General features: G+C 40.4%; 1 protein-coding gene across 1 annotated transcript in view; it reads left to right on the forward strand.

The window, feature by feature from the left end:
- mctp2a (multiple C2 domains, transmembrane 2a) overlaps positions 1–22141 on the forward strand; it is a 57382-nt gene that overhangs the window by 11857 nt on the left and 23384 nt on the right. Inside the window, exons 5-19 of the mRNA XM_026927790.3 lie at positions 2187–2329; positions 2437–2513; positions 2633–2744; positions 2848–2883; positions 4839–4988; positions 5549–5682; positions 5916–6096; positions 6205–6298; positions 6384–6486; positions 6807–6909; positions 7087–7188; positions 7440–7511; positions 7729–7848; positions 19673–19792; positions 21730–21771. Coding sequence (XP_026783591.3) covers positions 2187–2329; positions 2437–2513; positions 2633–2744; positions 2848–2883; positions 4839–4988; positions 5549–5682; positions 5916–6096; positions 6205–6298; positions 6384–6486; positions 6807–6909; positions 7087–7188; positions 7440–7511; positions 7729–7848; positions 19673–19792; positions 21730–21771 — 1589 coding nt within the window. The remainder of the gene's footprint in view (positions 1–2186; positions 2330–2436; positions 2514–2632; positions 2745–2847; positions 2884–4838; positions 4989–5548; positions 5683–5915; positions 6097–6204; positions 6299–6383; positions 6487–6806; positions 6910–7086; positions 7189–7439; positions 7512–7728; positions 7849–19672; positions 19793–21729; positions 21772–22141) is intronic.

Genomic DNA, 22141 nt, shown 5'->3' on the forward strand with positions numbered 1-22141 from the left:
CTATTTCCAAAATGAACAATCATCTCTTATAAAAGGAAGAATAGATCTTACAAAACAGAGAGACTAACTTATAAGGACATGAAGACAGCCTAGTAGATTTCAGAGTCGATTTTTTTTTTTTTTTTTTTTTTTTACAGAAACATTCTGGTTTTAGAAGTAACTAAAAAACATCACCATCTGCTGGTCATAACATGAAATAACATTGCAGCAGACTGCATTGTTGTGTCAGAAACCTCTGTTTTCCTATACTGAATATTATAATGCAGTTTAGTGTAGAGGATTTTAAATCAGGAATATAAAACATCATAAATAAAATTACAGCTCCACAACAGTAATTAAAAGGTAAACTTGTTAAATGGAGCACAATGCAGTCGCAAAAACGTGCATGCACTGACATATTATTAAATTGCACGTGGTAAAATTTACAATTTTAAGTGGACACTACATGTGAATACGCTACATGGATGGCCTGAAGATCAGTGGGATTGCTGGGGATGGTGCTGCTTGGGGATCTCATATGGGGAGTTGTACTGTGTTGGCTTGGGACTGTGATTGCTGTAGTGGCTTTGGGGCTGCGGTTGCCGTGGGCAGCTTTGCACTCCATCAGTGGACAGTGGATAGATTTAACAAACTGGACTTCTTGCGAAAACTGTGATGAATTTACTGGTTACACAAGTGCACTATTTGTCCATATAGTACACAATAGGGATTTATTTATAATTGCACTATCCTCTAGCACCCAGATGAGGATGGGTTCCCTTTTGAGTCTGGTTCCTCTCAAGGTTTCTTCCTCATATTGTCATAAGTTTTTCCTTGCCATCGTCACCACTGGCTTGCTCATTAGGGATAAATTCACATATTTACAATTTATTTTGGTTTAACTTAATTTGAATCGATTTATTTCTGTAAAGCTGCTTTGTGACAATGTCCATTGTTAAAAGCACTGTACAAATAAAATTGAATTGAATTGAATAGCTAACAAATGATGATGACCTATAAAATGTTTGTCATGTGTTCAGCATAATGGATTTGCCCGATTACATTCCCATTTACTTTTCAAACTTTATCTAAAGAGTAGAAAATACCTCAGTCAAACCATGGTGGACTTTGCATATTGCACCTGACAGCTCTCATCAAAATTGCAGTTGTGATGTACCCCATTCAGACCCTGGGCTTTCACTGTCTCCTCACTAGTAGAATCCTCACTTTCTGTGACAGGGTGGCATAATGGTGATGTGGTAAACCCCTCCATTTCCCCCCTACATTGCCTCTATTTGCTTAACAATTATCGCCCAGCCCACGGCCGGCTGACACCACACACACACACACCGCCTCTATGTCCTCTAAAAAGCGTCCCGACAAGCCCACAAACCCCCCACATGCACCTTCCCTCCCTTCTTCTGTGCCCGTTAATTTCTGCCGTCACTGTTTTTTCAGTCCTGCCGCAGCTCCTCCTGTCAGGCTGCCTCCTGGAGCTGTTCATTTGGATAGGCGGCACGCTGACAGGCCTGACAGCCCGTCCCCACAGGGCCTTTTGTCATGTGATTCCAGGCTACCCGCCGCTTTTTCTCAAGCACCCCCTTTATCCGTCCATACAAACGAAGCCACGGGCTTCTTTCTATCCGCTCATGTTGTTTTTTGTTGTTTTTTTTCCCCTCCCCTTGTCTTCTTCTTTTTTACTTCAATCTGCATGCCATATCATAGACAAAGACGGTCTGTCCATCTGCTTTTCTTTGTCCAGCTTGAGCAGGATGGAGTCGCTTAACAGGGTTTGGAGATTAACACCGGTTGCACTTAATTTCAGACGTTTTAATATTCTGGTGGATTCACACTGCTGAGAGTTTTTGTTCTGTTCTATAATTAACCAATTAAGAGTTGTGAGGTCCGTCTCCCCCACGCTCTGACACGTCTCCTGAAACAATGGCAGTGCTGCTCTATCTAGTGTGTATGTATGGGAGGTAGTGTGTATATGTGTGTGGTTTTCCAGTTGGGTGGACCACATACATACACGATCACATGACTGTCCTTCTTTTACTGCTTATCTGTTATTCATAACACTTTGGCATATTTTATACCCCCATCACCTGCTTTCTAAGACACAAGGTCTTACTTGAACACTCTCTCTCTCTCTCTCTCTCTCTCTCTCTATCTATCTATCTGAAATAACAAGCTGACTATTTCAACAGGTACCAGTGACCCGTATGTCAAATTCAAAATAGATGGCAAGACAGTCTACAAAAGCAAGGTTGTGTACAAGAACCTTAATCCTACATGGAACGAGTGTTTCTCCATCCTCATCAGGGACCTGGAACAGACTGTCTATGTTAAGGTGTGGACAAGATGCCCTGATCTTCACAAGACAACCAGTAAAATTGCTTTCTATCGCAACCTAAATTTCTCGAAACCTTTTTCCAATTACTTATAATTCTGCTGCAGGTGTACGACCGGGATCTGAGATCTCGGGACTTCATGGGTTCAAGCGCCATCACTCTCAGTAACTTGGAGTTGGACAAGTATGACACATTCATTTGCATATTTTCTTGTTGCTCATCGTCAGGCATGATCAACTGTAGCAGTCTTAGAATAACTCGACCTAGTGACCTTTAACCCATAAAGATGGTGTTTCTTTCAGAACATCTGAGATGATCCTGCGTTTGAAAGACCTTGGCAGTCTGGAAGAGGACATGGGAGTAATAATCTTAGACGCCTGTGTGTCCATCTGTGAGGGGCCCACCAAACGAAATGTATGTCCTGAAAACAAAACACAACAGATGTCAGGCACAACAAGCGTGTAGTCTTATGTAGCAACAGATTGACTGACAAACATGTCTCTTGCTTATATTTCAGAAATGGCCACTTAGGAGGAAAGGAAGCTTCAATAAGGTAGAATAGGATTTCTTCTTGAATGTTTCATACAGATAAGTGTATGCTATTTTGTAATGTTCCTGTTGTTCTCATATTCTATTTAGCTTTTTCTCTCAGTCTGAGAGATAATAGCACATGTATTTGCAATCAAATGCACGTCGTCCTAAAGGTTTCTTTTCTATTAATTAAAAAATATGTTCACTTGTTCTATAATTGGCCACTGGAGGGCAGTAAATCATTATATAATATCTCTTGTTTTGCCAACCTCACCTTACAGTTCATAAATTCTGCTTTTATAATGCTAAGCATTAATTTCACACAAACTACTGAGAAACTGCAGCTGCTGGACTGAATGATACGTTGCACTGATCCGACCATGTCATGTCATCTTTTTTGCATTTTGATTAAGCTCAAAGGGACTAAATCTATATTTAAGCTTTGAGCCAAAATACAGTAGCTTTCGTTTGTTTACCAGAGTAAAGAAGCATTTCAAATATATACTTTCAAGCTCCTGGACAGAGGCTTGTTCTTTAAAGCTCCTGGACAGAGGCTTGTTTTTGCTCTTTTTCAGTATTGTATGTATCTGATGGCATGGCAGCACTTCATGTCCCTGCAAGCTGCTTATATTATATTTTTTACCTTTTCCCAAAGAATTTCAGTTTAGCACAAAATAAATAGCAAACATGACAAACAAACAGGGAAGTGCAAGGAGGAAGAAGAGGATCAAAATCTTAGTTTTGGACTGGAGCAGGGTTTTAATGAGGTTTGACTGTGTTTGTTTTTTATTCGTGAAGATGACTGTTTTTCTGTGGTTTTTACACTGATGGTTCTTCTGAATCACATGTCTGTGCTGGCGCAGCTGAGGCCCGGATCTATTTGACACCTATTCGGGAGAGGCGGAAGATGGTCCTCTCATCTGCTCTTCTCCTCTCTCACACACCCGCCATCACAGTCGCGCTGACACACACTGCCTCTGAGATGGAGGCTGGCAACTGCACTAACACACAGCGTGTGGTGCTGCTTCTCTCTGACAGGGTCGCTTGAGCTCCACTATGTGTGTGTGTGTGTGTGTGTGTGTGTGTGTTCATGTGCGTGTGCGTGTATGTGTGGGTCTGTCCATTTTCCGAGGCACTCTGCCAGTGTGGGATGGTGTGGCCCATTCCCAGGCATGGTGAGCTATAACCCAGATGTTAAGATGTAATATCCCAGCTGTGGATGGATAGAAAGCCAAATGGGCCAGACCCCCTCGTCCCCATGCTGTCCTACCATATGGAGTCAATCCCCCTGACCCTTTTAGCACCAGGAATAGCCTCTCTTTAGGGCCCACTTACTGTTAAGTGGAATTGTTTTATTGGCCATGCTGATCACACTACTCGTCCAAAATAAACACTTGGGATGACTTGGCTCAGACGAGCATTCTATCTCTCTCCCAACCCCTCTGCCCTCCCCCCTTATCGCTTTTTAAAGAGCCTTGTTTATGGAGACATGGCCATCACATTGAGAGTTGAAGCAGGAGTGTTAATGGGGAATAAGCTCAGCTCCGTCCCAGACCAGCCTTGCTGCACTAACAGCTCTGCTGTTTGATTTCTGGCAAACCTGGCCAGCCTTTCGTATATGTCATATTTTTTAAAGTGCACGCCGATCAAGCTGCAAGCCATCTCTTCACCACAATGCTATATCCATCTGCACCGCCTGTAATGGACTCGATGTGCATATCGATATTGAAGACTTTGCCAGTTTTGAGCAGTTAACTGCAATGCCGTGGATGCAGCCATTCTCGTCATACATGAGATACTTGTTGGCTGTATTTTTTATGTTTGCTTCACTTTGGTAATTTAATTACAATTGTAATCACTATCTTATTTTATGGCTTCTTTCTGCAGAAATTGCTGTTTGAAAATCAGACAATATCAGTATGCAAATGTGATGTAAGAGCCGCTCTCTATCTGTTCTTTATGCACTGATGGTTCCAGGGACAGCTCCGAGCGGCTGCCATGCAGAAAAGCCAAGTGTGGAGTGGAGTATACACTGTGGTGCTTGTGGAGGGGCAGGACATGCCTGAAAGCGGCCAAGGGGATGTCTTTGTCCGCTTCAAAATGGGGGAACAGAGGTTCCGAAGTAAGGTGAGGTTTCCTCCTCTAAATATTCTCTGTCATGTAAACGCTTGGGCTGTTTCACTTGCAGCAAATTCTATAACTCTATATGTCCTTCATCTATATGGCTCTGGTTCCACTCTATCAGGCTTCACTGTTTGACTCATTGTTTTGGTTGTGGCTGTCACTGCAGCCCTCCTAATGCTTGTGCTGCTGCTTTTCTCCAGGCTCATTTGCGTTCCCAGCATGCATTGCTCATCTGGCTCCACCTCAGTGCGTTGGCCTCCCCCCTGGTGAATCCACCCAGTGCTAGTCTTGTGTTCTCGTCTTTTTTTTTTTTTTTAACAGCTTCAGCTGTGTTTGGGCTTGCTTGTTTGTTGAGCAAAGATGATTCTAATCGGTTGGTGTCAAGATCTGGAATCCCAGGGAGGACTCAGAAGTGTGTTCTCCAAAATGATCATTTCATGCCTCCTCCTCTCCCATCAATACTCAGACTTAGCATGAAAGAATAAAATGTTATGCCTCAGTAGTGACATTGCCTCAAGTCTGCATAGTACAACGACTCCTTTTTTTTTTTTTCTCCACGTCAGTATCTGTGCATTAAGACCAATCCACAGTGGAGGGAGAAGTTCGAATTCAACCGTTTCGAGGATGGCCAACCAGATGTGCTGCTGGTCGAGCTCTACTGCAAGAAGGGCAGAAAGTGTGTGGAATGCTGGGGAGGGTGAGTTCAAAACACATGACCTTTAGCTCTACAGTTCTTTCTCCTCAAAGCAGTGACAAGAGCCCCTCTCTGCCAAGTTTCTTTTTCAAAGAGAAGCATACTTGCTCGAAACACATTTACATGGATGAAAATAAGTTTGAAATATGTTTAGCTTATTTAAATTATATTTGTAATTTTGTAAAAAACAAAAGGGCCTATTATTGATTTCTAACAGTAACTGCTCTTATGTGCAGGATTGAACTTGACCTCTCACAGCTGCCAGCCAATACAAAACAGACATACAACGTGATTACAGGCAAAGGTCGGCTGGTGTTTCTGGTCACACACAACCCCTGTCCTGGAGTTTCCATCTCTGACCTGGGCTCCACATCCTTAGACAATCCATACACCTATGAAAACACCCTGAAGAAATATGTTAGTGTCTGCTCCTTCTTTTTTTTAATGCTCTAATTCCCGGACTGGATAGAATTAAACAGTTGTTGGTTAACAAAAATGAAAGGGTACTGCTTGTCTCCTGCACAGTGTCTGCAGAAGACGCTGGATAATCTACGGGATGTCGGCTATCTCCAGGTCAAGGTTTTACGGGCTGCAGACCTTTCAGCTACAGATCTGAATGGTACTCATTTGTTGAGAAGCTAATCAGTGCTTCCTCATTTCCCCATTAATAATACAACTTCAACAACTTATTTTCACCCGTTCAGGTAAGAGTGACCCATTTTGTGTGTTGGAACTTGGGAACAGCAAGCTGCAAAGTCAAACCATCTATAAGACCCTCAATCCAGAATGGAGAACAGCCTTTACATTGTGAGAGGCACATTATTCCTTTGCAGATTAACATACAGATTTTGGCTTGGGGCCATGAAACAACACAAACCATCATTATCTATTATTAGTAGCTGGTATTAACCTTGATCAAAGTTAAATATTTCTACATTTTGTTGCAGAATTGCTTACTCAGTACTTAATTTTAACATGTATACTATTATTTAATCTAATTATAATTAAACATACATAGTTTAAGCAGTTTATACAGAAGGCTTATAATTCAAAGATCTTTTCAAATGCTCCAAAATAGCCATGCAGAGTATCATTTAGCAGTTTGAGTTTTTTTTTTCCTTTCGCAGGCCAATTAAGGACATCCATGATGTCCTAATCCTGACTGTTTTTGGTGAAGATGGAGACAAAGCACCAGACTTTCTGGGGAAAGTTGCTATTCCTTTGCTTACTGTGAGTTCAGAAGTAGAGAATTTGCCTTCTTCTTGTACTTACCTGCTTTGATTATATTTTGGAATGGAATCGAAAATTACTTATAACAAATCTTCAAATTCATTGTTAAGGAATACTGAGCACACCTCTAATAACATATGTTCATGATAATATTAACACACATCATTAATCTTGTAGGTCTCTAATGGACAACAAATAACCAGTCCTTTGAAAAAGGACAATTTGGAAGATATGTCGAAAGGAAGCATTACACTGGAGATGAATGTTTTTTACAACCCAGTAAGAATACTACTGTTTTTATTTATTTATTTATTTATTTTTTGTGTGCCAGTGCCCTCTACCCTCTTTACCACTCTTTACCAAGTACACATACAGGCTGGAACTGTGACTAAGCAGATTATTTTAACAAAGAACATTTTGTATATAGTGTCCAATCCATTTCAATAAGGAAGGGGTGAAGTTTAATGTAAAATACCATTGTCCTTATATTCACCAACTGATTTTAGTGTTTTGAACTATTCCTGTCAAAGGTCAGAGCTGCCATTCGAACCTTCCGTCCCAAAGAAACAAAGTTTGAGGACAACCCAAAGTTCAACAAAAAGGTTGGTACACTGATCACCACTAGATCTTCATCTTTTGCAGTACGGTAACAGTAGGTTCTTACATGGCTTCCCATCAACATGTAGTCCAAAGTGGACTTGACGGATTAATATTTATCACCCTCAGAGTGTCCTTTGTAAAAGCCTCTATGCGCCTCACTTATTGTGAACATTATTTCACGCCAGGCATTTTACTAACTACTGATTTGTCGCCCATTAGCTGTTAGCACGCCACATTTCCCGTGTGAGGAGGATCAGCATGGCCATTCTGTATACGTTGCAGTACATTAAGAGCTGCTTCCAGTGGGAGAGCACTCAGAGGAGCATCATTGCCTTCCTGGTAAGTTCTCCACCTGATGCCTATATAACGCCTCCATAGAGCCTTTACTGACAAAGTAATCACTCATCTATGATTAAGAACATTTATCTTCTTACTCTAAAGCTGCAGTCAGGGTAGATATTTGCTGTTGATTTCTCCTTGAACAAAAGGCATATCCAAAGTGAGAACAAATGACTGATAATGAAAAAGTCACCATTTTGGTGCAGTTTGCAATTTAACCATGATTTAGCATTTTAGACTTGGCTGGATTTACTAGCTTTATAAATGTACTTTTACTTTCCTAAAGTAATTTAGGAATACAAAATGAAGTCTTTATCCACACCATTTTGTACATTGAAAGATTTAATAATCTCCTTTGTGTACCAAGCACTACAATTTGCTGGAAACTAGCAATATAGCTAACTCACTCATAAACACTAAAAAAACACAAATATGAAACCTGCCATGCCATCTTTTCCAGCCTGCATTCCATGACACCATTCTGTGATAATGCATTGGGCTTCAGAGATCATTGCAGGCAAAGCAATTGTGCCGTTTGTTGATGATGAGAATTTTAATCTGCTACACTGCAATCAATTATCAAGATACACTGTAAAAATGACATTATATCAAATGATAATATCTTGAACATGGGCAAGTTTATGTAATATTTCTTTTTACGAGATTGTTATAACTCAAATATTATTTAGCCTGTTTTAGATGCTTATACACAGGCTTTAAATTTTCTGCCAATAGAACAAGACTATTTCAAACTTGAAATGAGTAAAAATGTCTAGAAATAGATTTAATAATCATATTTGGTTTATTATAATCTTATAATAGGACATACTAGATAACTTTGACTATATGAGTTCAAGATATTTTTGCTTGCTAAGATGCCATTTTTTTGCAGTGTCAATTCATGTATTCATTTTGTGTATATATATATATATATATATATATATATATATATATATATATATATATACACATTTACACGTTACACATTTGTAGCGGTTTTAGATGTCTTTCTATGCTTTGTCTTTGTTTTCGTCAGAACAAGGAGTTGTTGGAAGCAGGATAGTCACAGAATTAAAAAGAAAAAAAAAAGTTTGGACAGTCCCATTTTTAAAAATAGATAAAGAGTTTTGTTTAAAACAGTTAGTGGCAAGGAAATGTGGTACTCCCACGTGTTTGCTGATGGACCCTGGGAAGAACCTGCTGTTAAATGGTTACAGTGTGAGTCAAATGGCCTTTACTTTTAAAGTAGGTGCTAGATTTCTGGCTTGTGAGACTAAAGTTAAACTAAACAAAATTCAAAGTACTCACAGAGTTTATAAAATTTATTTGCGATGGAAGTCTAAGACAGCTGTTCTAAGTTGGAAATAAAATAATTTCACTTTTATAATTTTGCTAGTGCAAAATCGAGTGCAATTCTTTAGTCTGACTTCGTTTGCAGTTAGCACACGACAGAGTGCAGCTTTACCTTTGTGGCATGCTGCACAATACCAGATCTTGTCCTTGCTGTGTTGTTCCAGGAGCCTATGGAGTGTGCTGCTCCACTGTAGGTGCACACTCCATAGGATACCTGTTGGGCAGGTATTTTTAGACTCAAGGCGTTCTAGACCCTGGGAGTTCAATCTGCAATCTCCTCTGTGCTGCTGGAATGAACAGTGCTCCCTGGAGGTAAGGTGTTAAAGGGTGGTAGGCCTGGTCACCTGGGGAGAGAAACAGAATGATGAAGAACGAATGTTAGAGAGAACTGCATGTAGGTATATACACTTACTGACCAGTTTATTACGAACACCATGCTTATACTGGGTGGAACTTCCCAACTCTGGCAATTCTGCTCTGACCTCTCTCATCAACAAGGCAGTTCCACCTGTATTTGTGTGAATTTATTCATTGCACTGCTGCAATATGATTGGTTGACTGTATATAATTGCATGAATGGGCGAGTATGCAATACTATGGACAAGGACCTAATAAAGTGACCAATGAGTGTAGACCAATAACCAAAGACTATTATAAACAATAGTCAGTGTCACACATGCAATAACTGATCTCTCTTTGCCTGTAATGGCTTGGGACCACTGTGCAGGGAAGGTCACTGCATATCGATACAAAATTGTTCTGAATGATCACCTTTATCCTGTGAAGAAACATATACAGATGGGAGTGGTCTCTTCCAGGATGACGATGGTTCACTGAATAGTTTGAAGAGTTTGAAAATGAGGTAAATCATATGCTCATACCCGTCTCAGTCATCAGAGTTCAGCGTTACATATTACATATAGGAGAATTTGGACCGACGTGCAAGAAAATGCACTTCAACACCATCTTTTGTAAGAATGGTGTTTCATCTCTACAGTACAATTGCACAGATTTGAAGAATCTGCCATGGCACACTGGAGCTGGTGGCTTGTGGTATATCAGCACTAACACACAGTGCTGGTCTTTGTACTTTAATTTGTCACTCGTCTGTAAGTCTTAAGGATGGAAGCAACTAAGGTACTGAGTCACACCTGGGCAGCTTTTCACATGTGCATAATTAGACCACGCTGTGCATCTTTCCTCTGAAACCTGCTTTCCAGGCTACACCACATGTGAACCTGGCTATAATATACATTACAATGCATTATTTATAGAGCAGCTGGATTTCACAGTTCTTAAGCTATCACAGTTTTACACTTATAATGCATTCACCACAGTGTGGTTTGTCTGTCCGGCGATATAGGCTCTGGCAGCCACGCCTGTTCCAGGAACACACACTCACCCAGCTGCTGGAAATCCCCAAGAGGGCGATGCTGACCTCCTCACAGGATAGAGCTTATACCCAGTCCCTCTCCCGGCTTGTCTCCTTTTTTTATCCACACACAGAGCTTGTATGTATATGTGTATGCCTCATAAAATGCATCTCTATGTGATCATGCAGACTAAGCACAAGCTGTCACACTAGCTGAAATATTTTGTATATGTGGTGTCTTTTCAGTGAACATTTAAATGTTTTGACTTGGAAGTCCCATGTAAAAACTGTTTTATATGTCGAAATTATGAATAGTGCCGAATGCTATTGAAGGACATTCACTAAGCTTTTGGACAGCAGGTCATGGGAAGCTCTTACAGATTTTACTTAAAGTGCGTACTTCAGCATGGAGTTTATTGTGTGTAGCGATGGTGCTGTTTCTAACTGCATAATTCTCATTGGAAGCGGATGTGGACCTTTTGAAGTTCTCCATCTCAAACCATGGCATTCTATTTAAAAATAGTAACCTGCTCATTAAATAATCCTGAAAACGCTTTGTCTGTGTATAAGGACAAACACCTGGTGAACGCTTAGAAGGTGTCTGCAGCCCCGCAAACAGAAAGACTGGGAATATAATTTATCACTTGTTTATGTTCTGGTAATGAGTCTACAAATTGCACCTGATGTACACACTACTTTGAGAGAGAGAGAGAGAGAGAGAGAGAGAGAGAGAGGGAGCAAGAAAGTCAGAGATAGTAAGGGAGAGAGCTAAAATTTTTATTAAAAGCCACTTTTTTTAGATGTGGCTCTTTCTCAGATGGAGTGAGAGAGAGAGCGAGAGAGAGAACGAGAGAGTGAGAGAGAGAGAGAGAGAACTGTGGCATGCAGGGACTGTGTAGGGGTCAGCCAGAGTTCCTTTCTGCATTGCCTTCTTCATCCTGCAGATGGTGTTATAGCACTACCAAAAACATAATATAGCACGTATTGTTCCACTAACGCAAGAGGAAGCTGAAGGCTTTTATGGCAGTGTGCGGGAGAAAATCTTCCTGTCTTTATCCACACAGAATGAATAAATTGTTTTACAGGCTAAATGAGTTGTGCGTTACACAGCCAAACTGCAGTTCCTCATAACTTCCTTAGCATGTATGATACGGTCAAAATAAGGGTGGGAGAAGGAGAAAGAAAAAAAGAATCTTTAACATGCATGCTTTACTGTCATTAGTGTGCTTTAAGTATTTAAGTGATATGAATATTTTAACACGTTAGTTTGCTTTGGCTGTCAGTAGTCGTGACCGGAAAGGAAAACCTGAGTATGTGTGTGTGTATGTGTGTGTGTGTGAGAGAGAGAGAGAGAGAGAGAGAGACGGACAGAGAGAGAGAGAGAGAGAGAGAGAGAGTGAGCCGTTTTTCTTTTTGACACTGCCAGGTAGCAAGCGGTTTAGACATCATTTGACAGGCTGTGAAATGCTGATTGCTTCACATCACAGACTGTAAAGATGGCATCTGATGAATGTTTGATGTCGTGCAGCTGTAAACACAGTTGGCAGCCATGATGGAGGGTTTTCTCTCTATCTCTTCCTCTCTCTCTTTCTCTCTGAGCTGACAGGATGAGAACCAAAGAGAGACAGAGTCACAGTGCAGCTTCAGTTTGAGCCGTAAATTGACTTATTTGGATTGTCATAATCGATTCAATTAACACTATAACCACCGTCGCTCTCTTCCATTCACTAATAACTCTAAAGTGTAGCCTTTTAAAGCCATAACTGTGTGAGCAAATCCGTCTTTATCTGTATTATAGTCTTCTTTGTTTTTCAAGTTTGAAAGTTTGCCAAGTGGTTCAGCCTGGACAGTTGTATTGAGGGATGTGTGTGTGTGTGTGTGTGTGTGTTCCTCTTGGCAACAGGCTCTGGGTGCTTCAGGGACCTGTCATTGAGTCATAGAGTTTTTATGTTGTGGATATGACAGGCAGAAGGACCCTTGATGGCGTTTATATACACTGCGTGCATGCTGGGTTTTCTTGAACCCATCCTCTAATCGATTAATAATTAACGAGGCAGAGTGCAGCAGGCGCTCAGCTTGCTATGACGGCTGCCGCTCTGACAGTTATTGAGAGCGTTATTGAGACATGTATGTTCGGCGTCATCTCAGCTTTGTGCTGACCTCACAGACCCAGCTCTCATCACGCATGCTGACAGGCCTACCATCGGCCAATCATGTCCTCACAATAGTGAAAACAGCTTCAAAACAGTCCTGAATATTTTAGCCCATTCACTCAAATATTCTTCAATAGCTTCAGTATTTTGTGAATACTTTTAATTCTGATTTTTTAACTATATGGATACAATAGAATTTTGAATATAAAGCATGCCATATATATATATATATATTCCCTAATAATAATTTTCTTATTGTGCTCTAATTTTTTAAACATTTTTTAAATACTTGGCAGCAGAGATTAGATGTGTTGCTTCACTTGTGTTCCTATTGCAAGCCCTTATGCAATGTGCTCAGTGTTTCATTTTAATGTGTGTGTGTGTGTGTGTGTGTGTAATGACCAGTGCTAAGATACTCTATGTCTCCCAGGATAGAGAGGACAGTTCTTTCCAGGCATCAGTGCCCATGGCTGTTTCTGGCCTCTGCTTGGCCCTACTGGCTGTGACGTGTGTGTGTGTGTGTGTGTGTGTGTGTGTGTGTGTGTGTGTGTGTGTGTGTGTGTAAGCGGAGTGTATGTGTGTGAGCAGAACTGACACTCGGGCCCCAGTGGCCTCAGGGGAAGAAAGCTCGCATGGCGGATCTGTCACCCAGGAGGTGGCTGAGTGTTAATGCTCCCGACATGGATTAAACACTGGTGGCCTGCGCGGTGGAGGCAGGTCAGCGTGGCAGCCACTGACAGCCATGCTGCACCATTCCTAGACGGCCTCTTCCCCTCATCTTTGCCTTTGTCTCTCTCTCTCTCTCTCCCTGTGTATCACACATCAGAACATCTCACTGGCCACTGCAGGGGCATTTCAGTCTCAGTGGGAAAAATGAGGAACTATGTGGCCTGTGCATACAAGATATATATACATAAATAAATAAATACACACACGTATATATATATATATATATATATATATATATATATATATATATATATATATATATATTACACACAATATATTTGAATAGCTCAATTCTTTCTAATCTCTCTCTGCCGTTAGAGAGAGGTACATTAGGTTACATGGTCAGTCAGCCACTTTACCTGGCCTACACACAAACCCGAAAGCCCAGATTTACCATATGTTACACGTCTTATTGTTCATTTCCTTACTCTAGACATAAAGAAATGCATACAATGCTGTATCATTACCACACAGCATGCGTTCCTTTCTCTATCTCTCTCTCTCTCTCTCTCTCTCGGGCTGAGAAAGGCAAGCGTGAGCACAGGAGTCACTGGGGCTTTTGATTCACTATTAATATCATCTTTCTTGTATTTTAATTGAGAAAGCAATGCAGATTACTGCAGCTGCCCTCTGACTCACCTAGAAAAAAATAACTTTTCATTTAAATCTCTCTCTCACACACACACACACACACACACGCAGCCTGTAGCCAGTAGTCAGTCTTGTTAAACTTCTGATATATTCTTATAATTTGGCATCATTCCATAGCCCTCTCACTGACCCTCAGCGCGTTGGCTGGCAGCTACACAACATAAATCTATGAGAGAGACTCAAACTTCCCCATCATGGTTTTGCACATACAGAAAAATGACACATACACAATCGTAGTTCAACTGGTCAGTTTAATAGAAAAGGAAGCTTACAAAAGATTGATATATTAAAATAATTTTTGGTACTTTTCAATAATTATTATTGTTACTTTTTAATAATTATTGTGCCATCAATCAATCTGCATTTCACTGAATCCTGCCTCTATAACTATTCTACAATAGGCTGAAATGCTAAGTTTTTAAATTACCTCTTTTTCCAAGCTAATAGTATAAAATAATTTTATTTTCAATTTATTCCTCATATCATCTGTTTGGTTAATTATTTATCCCTTCTGTCTGCAAAATGCAGAGGAATTTGATTTAAGCAGGAGGGAGCTGTAATGTACTCTCATTGTGGTAAATGTTTACACGAAGCCCTAACGGTAAAGAAGAGTTTTTTTTTTCCGCCAGAAGCTGCTGTTTTGTGCATCAGTTAGTAGTGTGGATTGGTCGCCTCTCTGTAAACCCCCTATTTCCTATTTAATCAATTTGCAGGATTGTATAAACTCTTAGTGTGGGCATCTTTGTCCTTTCATTTCTGCCATGGCTTTCCCTCTCCCCCTCCAGGGACAGCGTGGGTGGCAGTGCCCGCTGCCAGCTCTAGCTGCAGCTCCTGGAGTTGTTTTATTCACACTTTTTTAATCGCTGAGTGCTTTATTATTAGGTGCAGGAATTACACCCAGCCAGACGGATCAGCTCAAGGATCCACAGAAATGCATTAGGCAGAATCTTATTAACGGCACTGTTCTTAACCCTGCAGGTGGAGTGGCTCTGCCACGGCTGCTGTTCTCGAAGCACACACTCTCTGGGTGTCAAGCCTACTCAAACCTACACTGCGACTTTGCTTCTTTTTGATTAAATCTTTCCACTTTTTTCCACCTTAGACATCCAATGCATCATCCTGCACACCTTTTTCACATGAATGGCTCTCACTACAGGAAGCTCTTGTTGCCACAAAATGGCAATGCCTGTTCAAATTAATTCTCATTCATTATTCAATTGTGCATGGTTTCAAAACAAATAACCCAGTTATGACTTATGGCTTCTAGTTTGTTCCTCTCTTTATAATTGGTTAATAATTATTGCTGGTCACATAGACCCAACGTTGGCTTATTGTTAAATTTAATCAATAAAGCATTGCAAACACATCTCTATAATGTAGAAGAAAGCACTAATTTACTCCTAAGGCTGACAGGGTGCAATTTATCTACCTTCTTTAATCACTGACACTCACCGCTAATAATACATAAACCGCTTAGAGGAGAATTAGTTCTGCAGGAGTGATAGAATATTTCAGGAGATGGGGGAAGGTAGACCACTGTCTCTGCTCATTAGTTGGAGGCCATTTGACAAGTTGGACCCTGTCTAAATGCCCTAGCGACTGAATTGGAACAGCTTTCCCAGGCACTTGCTGGGACATTTTTATTAGCGTTTAAAAAAAAAGGCATGTACTTTCAGTATACTTGGGCTGAAGCTTGAGCATACACACATGGTGGGAGGCAAGCTGGAGATTTTTCTGCCACGTTTAGTTTATCCTCTCATTTAGGCACTGTGTTTAGGCACGAGGCACTGAATTGCACTGCGCTTTTATCTTGTCCACCAAGCGTGCGTGCTGCTGAGCAAGAATTTGCATTAGTGTGCTATTATGAATACCTGTGACAGATTCCCAGTCCTGGCTCCCTGCATGGAAATGAATGGGCTCCTTCTCTTCTCACGGGAAGATACAGACCAGGCAATTCCACTTTAGTGGTTAATGTAGCAGCTTTTGCAGTGAGGGTGAAGGAGTTCAGCTTTCCTGCTGGGCTAGTGTCAGTTTTGAAGACTTGCTTCCTTTTGCTCTCTCCCTCTCTGTCTCTCTCTCTCTCTGGAAAGGCACTAGCAATGGCAGGCTACCTGCGACACGGTGACACAGTATGATGCAGATTACTCCCAATCAGACCAGACAGGCACAGCTCTCCCTCTGCGTGCACACACACACACACACACACACACTCAAATATTTGTCTTATTATCCTTCTAAAGACTCCGATTTCTGTTTCTTGGCTGACAGGAGTGGAACCTGATGTGGTCTTCTGCTGTTATAGCCCATCCACATAAAGGTTTAATGTGTTGTGCATTCTGGGATGCTTTTCTGCACACCACATTTGTAAAGTGGTTGTGAGTGGTTATTAGAGTTACTTCCTGTCAGCTCAAACCAGTCTGGCCATTCTCCCCCAAACTCTCTCATCAACAACACAGAACTGCAGTTCACTAGATGTTTTTTGGTTTTCCCACCACTCTGTGTAAACCCTGGAGACTGGTGGGTGTTACAGTCCCAGAAGTTCCGGTTCTGAAATACTTGAACCAGCCTGTCTGGCACCAACAACCATGCCATGGTCAAAGACACTGCTGTTTGATGTGAACATTATCTGAAGCTCTTGACCTGTATCTGCATGATTTTATGCATTGCACTGCTGTCACATGATTGGCTAGTTGGTTAGTTGTGTGAATGTACAGTGTACAGTTCTTATTATAGTGGCCGGTGAGTGTATCTTGCCATTACAGAGAGTTGGCGGCCATGCGGTCAGAACGCTCTGCACGTTAGACACAGTTCACCTATCCCCAGTGGCTGTGTGTTCGTGCGTGTGTGTGTTTATGAACCTGTCCTGAGTGTCAGTGCTAGGGAGTCTGGCTCCAGAGCACAGTGTCTGGACCGTGGCTGATATGACAGGTACATGCTGCTGTTTAGCAGCGCTAAAACTCAGTGCCTGAAGCATCAGTCTATCCTAATCCTCTCTCAGTTAATGTCAAATATACTGTTTCTAACCAAGTCCAAGCATATGGTTTAGATACCAGTCTAAAACACAGCAATCTCTAAGAAATACTGATACCTCACAGGAAAACAAGCAGAAATCATTCCTCAAAACAAATTTTACACAAAATAAATTAAAATTTACACTTAAACATTTGAAGAAATTGCACTTTCCTTAGGGAAGTTGTATTTTTCTCAAAAGACATTTGGTGAAATTATTGAAAGCCCTAAGAATATTTAAAAATATAAGAAATTTTTAAACCATTTCGATAGTTTTAAATTACTCTTAAATTACTCTTAGTCTCAAATCCCTTTGTCATCGTTCACCATGTAAACACACACACGCACACACACACAAAAGAAAGATTGCTGTTGTCCTGCACAAAGGATTTTTCATGTGTTATTCTTTATATATACATTTGGCTTATTTTCACAGAGTGGCAATAGTTTTGAAGTTGAACCTTGGCTTGGCAGATGACTCTTATGATTACATTATAGGCTTATTGGTGACATATAGAGTGGCTTTTGTGCATAGTTCTAAACTCACCTATTTGTGATTTCTAACCAGGTGTGCCTATCTCTTAAGGCAAGACACTAGGTGTGGGTCATATATCAAAAATATCATAAAGGCATTTCACCACAAAGTGTCATGATGTATACGTTTGCTCACACACTTCCAGAAGTACAGTAGTGCTGCATTTAAAAAACCTGTTTGATGATGCTCTATTTAATTTCTATATAAACTACATGTATTTTTATTTTTTATATTTAAAATAATTTTTTTATATACTAAATATTTAACATGGAAAAAGAGAAAAAAAAATTTAAAGCTGTAAAATTTCTAACATTTTATATACAATGGCTTCCCAACATTTTATAATTAAATGTATTTTTAAAAAATACATAAAAAATATAAAAAGATATCATAATTTCCATGATATCTCAGAAAAGCATATCGTTACATAATTTATCACAATATTATGTCGTCATATCATCCAGCCATACAAGATACTACAGGCACAAATGATGCTTTGAGTCACAGCAATCATTTTTCAGATTTTTGGATAAATTGCATCTATACCATATCTTCTGTTACACAGTAATAAAAATATGTCAAAGCTTTTGGCAAAGTGTAATGGGACACCATTTTTGTATTATTTGGTTGCTTAGCCAGATATCATTGCAGAAGTTAGCAACTGATGAGACTGGCTAGAAAATGGTAGCATTGGAAGGCACACATTGTCCTTAGACTAAAACTGAATGTATTGTTGGCTGCTGGCTTGCATCTGATTGCTTGATATTTGTACACATTGTATAGCTATTTAGGAATATCGCTTAAAAATCCTCTCAGAAATGCTGTCAAGTTGTCAAGCTGACTAGTCTTGGACTAGTCTAACTGAAATGTCTATATACACAATTATAGATTGCGTGTTCAGAAAACAAGTGTCATTTGGAGTGAATAAATAATTAGTAGGATATTTGTCTTATATTATAAAAAAATATTTGAGAAGAGACTTAAACTGAAGCTTGCATTGCCGTGTCCATCACATGGCCGTGCCCAGCATTTGGAATCTGTGGGAGATTTCTGATTATCATTAATCAAATCAGAACCACGACAGAACCACTATTTAGATGTCAGTGCTCACTTTCTTCTGCTGAATCCTTCCAGGTGCAGCATGAATAATGTATTTATTCAGAGGAAGGTGATAAGTTGCATTTAAATTCAAAACACACATGTATATTTTTAAAAATGTGTCTCTAATACATGTTGTAAATGTTTTATAGAATAACATTCATTTATCTTTATTTATGCCTCACATTTGATTAAACTGCATAACCTTAAATGCATTTAGATGGTTTGCTGAACATTCTGCACATACAAAGTAAATGAGTCAGTTCATTTCTAACTCTTACCTTCCTTCATGTCCTGATTGACAAATCCTGTGATAGCTCCACAGACACACTCATTAGGCCACCACTGAACTTGCTTAAGCGTGGCTGTCCAATTAGTGCTTAGCTGAGAGGTGCAGGGTGTTAAGTGTCTCCTCTTTTCCCATTATCAAGGACTGTTCATTCAGCACAATCTGTATTATTGCTACCAGGTTTATGGGCTTTTCACAAAGTAAGAAAGCAAATTGCTAGCAGCACTTGTTTTTTTTTTCTTTCTGTGTTGAAGTCAGAAAGCAGTATGTCAGCCAATATCTGGCCAGCTCTGCTGCTAAGGAATTACGCAGCGCCAGCATGGTGTTAATCGATGCAAATGGAATTTTGAAATATTAAAATTGCTACTGTGCTGCTAACGTGTGCGCACACACACATACACACACACAGCCTGACAGAGGTTGTGAGATTGCGATGCTCAAGAGAGACAATAATGTGGCATGGCAGTCTGCTTGGGTTATTTCTGTAGGCTGAGAGGGCTTATGACACATTTGTTTGTTTTTGAGGAGGTGGCATGAGAATGTTGTATATTGCTGCCCACTGCACAGTTCGTCAGTCTAACCCTCTGTATGGCCTCCCTTCATCTGTCCTCCCTTTCCTTCTCTCCTTCTTTCAGGTCTTTGTATTGACAGTGTGGCACTTTGAGCTGTTCATGTTGCCTCTCTTCCTCCTGCTGCTTATCGGCTGGAACTATTTCCACATCACGCCAGGCGTGGGCAGCCACAGTCAGGACCTGGTGAGTGCAGTGACACCTTACACACACACACACACACAGAGTATTGTAGCAAACCCCCATCAGCACACACAAATCTTCAGACAGAGAAAAGATTACACAGTCTAAAGGTAATAATAAGAGCTAATACAGCCACAGCCATGACATGCACATGCACACACACATAGCAATGTCCTCATCAGTCACAGCCTACAGAGCTTTACCTCTGAAAAAAGATCTACATTATGTTCTAAATTTCTCTGTATTTTAAAGAAACAGCTGAAAAATGATATCCCCCACAATCCAATAATAACTAGTTACAATTCTAATTAATAAACAGAAAAGCTATGATAGTTAATAGTTATAATAAACTATATGGCCAAAATTATGTTGACACCTGAACATCACACCCATATGTGGAAATTGCCACAAAGTTGGAAGCTCGCAATTGTCTAGAATGTATCTGTGTGCTGTAGCATTAAGATTTCCATTCACTGGAACTAAGGGGCCCAGACATGTTCCAGCATGACAATGCTCATACGCACCAAGCGAGATCCATGAAGATATGGTTTGCCGCAGCAGGAGTGGAAGAACTCGAGTGGCCTGCACAGAGCCCTGACCTCAACCCCACTGATCTCCTTTGAGATGAACTGAAATACAGACTGCGCTCCAGGCCTCCTCACCCAACATCAGTGCCTGACCTCACTAATGCTCTTGTGGCTGAATGAGCAAATCCCCACAGCCGCACTCCAAATTCTAGTGGAAAGCCTTCCCTGAAAAATGGAGGCTGTTATAACAGCAACTAAATCTGGAATGGGATGTTCAACACGCATATATGAGTGTTATGGTCAGGTGTCCACATACTTTTGGCCACATAGTACCTGCATAGATTATATTCTACAGTTACACTGTATGATTATATTGTTTATTATAATTATTGTTAAATACAGGGGAATGAATAAAAGATCTGTAGGCCCTTTTATTTAAAGATACACATGGGCATTTCATACAAGTGTTAGTTATGTATTTTATTATTAAATAATGTCAAAAATAATTGTTTTTGTAGAAAATTCCCTGTAATGACCTCTTATAAATAAATATGGCTTATAATTAAATATCACTCGGTCAATGACAGTAACAATCTATCTAAGGCGCCTTTTAGTTTACTGTCACAGAATGGTACGATCATATTTTTTAGATATTTTTCCAATACACACCATTTGTCAGATGTCATACACCTTCACACAGCTTATAAGCACCTCATCATGGATTTCTTCATGTAAGCATTGCCCAATATTTTTGTCTCCCTTCTCATAAGCATCCTAATAATAATCATACTAAATAGTAGAAAGAATAGAATTAATATATTTTAGTAATATATATTTTTATGCAGTTGGAGTGACCTCTGTTGCCATTGGTTCAGAATCAATATTTGTCCCTTTAGTCCTAACACAGAATACATTCTCCTTTTCTCTTTGCCTGGGTCTCAGGCTGCGAGCAGAGCTGTGCTCTGTGAATAATGTTAAAGTCTGGGCGCAGCAGTGTCCTGACCTCTTCTCCCCAGTAGAATCAGAACACCAGTGTCACATCCCATACACGCCCAGGGACAGCAATGACTTGATGTAAAGCAATGCAAGCACAGGCAGCCCAAATTAAATGTTTTTCATTTTTCCCTCCCTTTCTGTTTTCGGTGTGAGTGTGTGTGTGTGTTTATGTTGTAAAGAAATGAGATTGCTTGGCACTGACATGGCTCTTGTGAAGAAGGCCCCATCACACTCACCTTTCTTTTTTGTGCGAGGTCACCCCATGATGTAGTTGCTAAGGCAACGGGCCTCTCCCAATAGGGGTGGACATACAAGAGAAGGTTTTCATTACGAGGTGTTTGTTAGAAAAAAAATGCTCCGGTGCCTCCATGTCCCCACCTTGCAGGCTCCTCTAACTGCACTCTCCTTCTCTTTTAGGAGAGCATCTCTGCTGCAGAGGACGAAGATGAAGATGAAAAGGTACTTCATTCTTTTTGTGCCTTATCTTTGTTTTTTCTCTTATCGTTAATTAGCTACAGTCTGAAAGTTCATTGAGCTCTGGGTCTGACCTTGCAGCGCTATTCGGTGTCGCACTGTCTGTCCAGCCTCGGTGTTTAACTTACAACAGCCAAGTTAAAAGGACTCGAAATGAGGACAGGCTCTGTGACTGTCTCAATGAAGCACATTTTTCCTCTAGCGTCAGTGTGGCCTCATGGGAATGTTCCCTCAGACCACAAATGGATTTTGGTTGCTTCGTTGCGCTCCTTTAAAACGCAGAAATAAGCACAGAATGGAATCATTAATTGAAGTCAGCCTTTCTCTGGGGAACAGATACAGTGTGAAAAATTTC

The sequence above is a fragment of the Pangasianodon hypophthalmus genome, chromosome 6 (genome assembly GCF_027358585.1).
Source record: "Pangasianodon hypophthalmus isolate fPanHyp1 chromosome 6, fPanHyp1.pri, whole genome shotgun sequence".
NCBI classification, from domain to species: Eukaryota; Metazoa; Chordata; class Actinopteri; order Siluriformes; family Pangasiidae; genus Pangasianodon; species Pangasianodon hypophthalmus.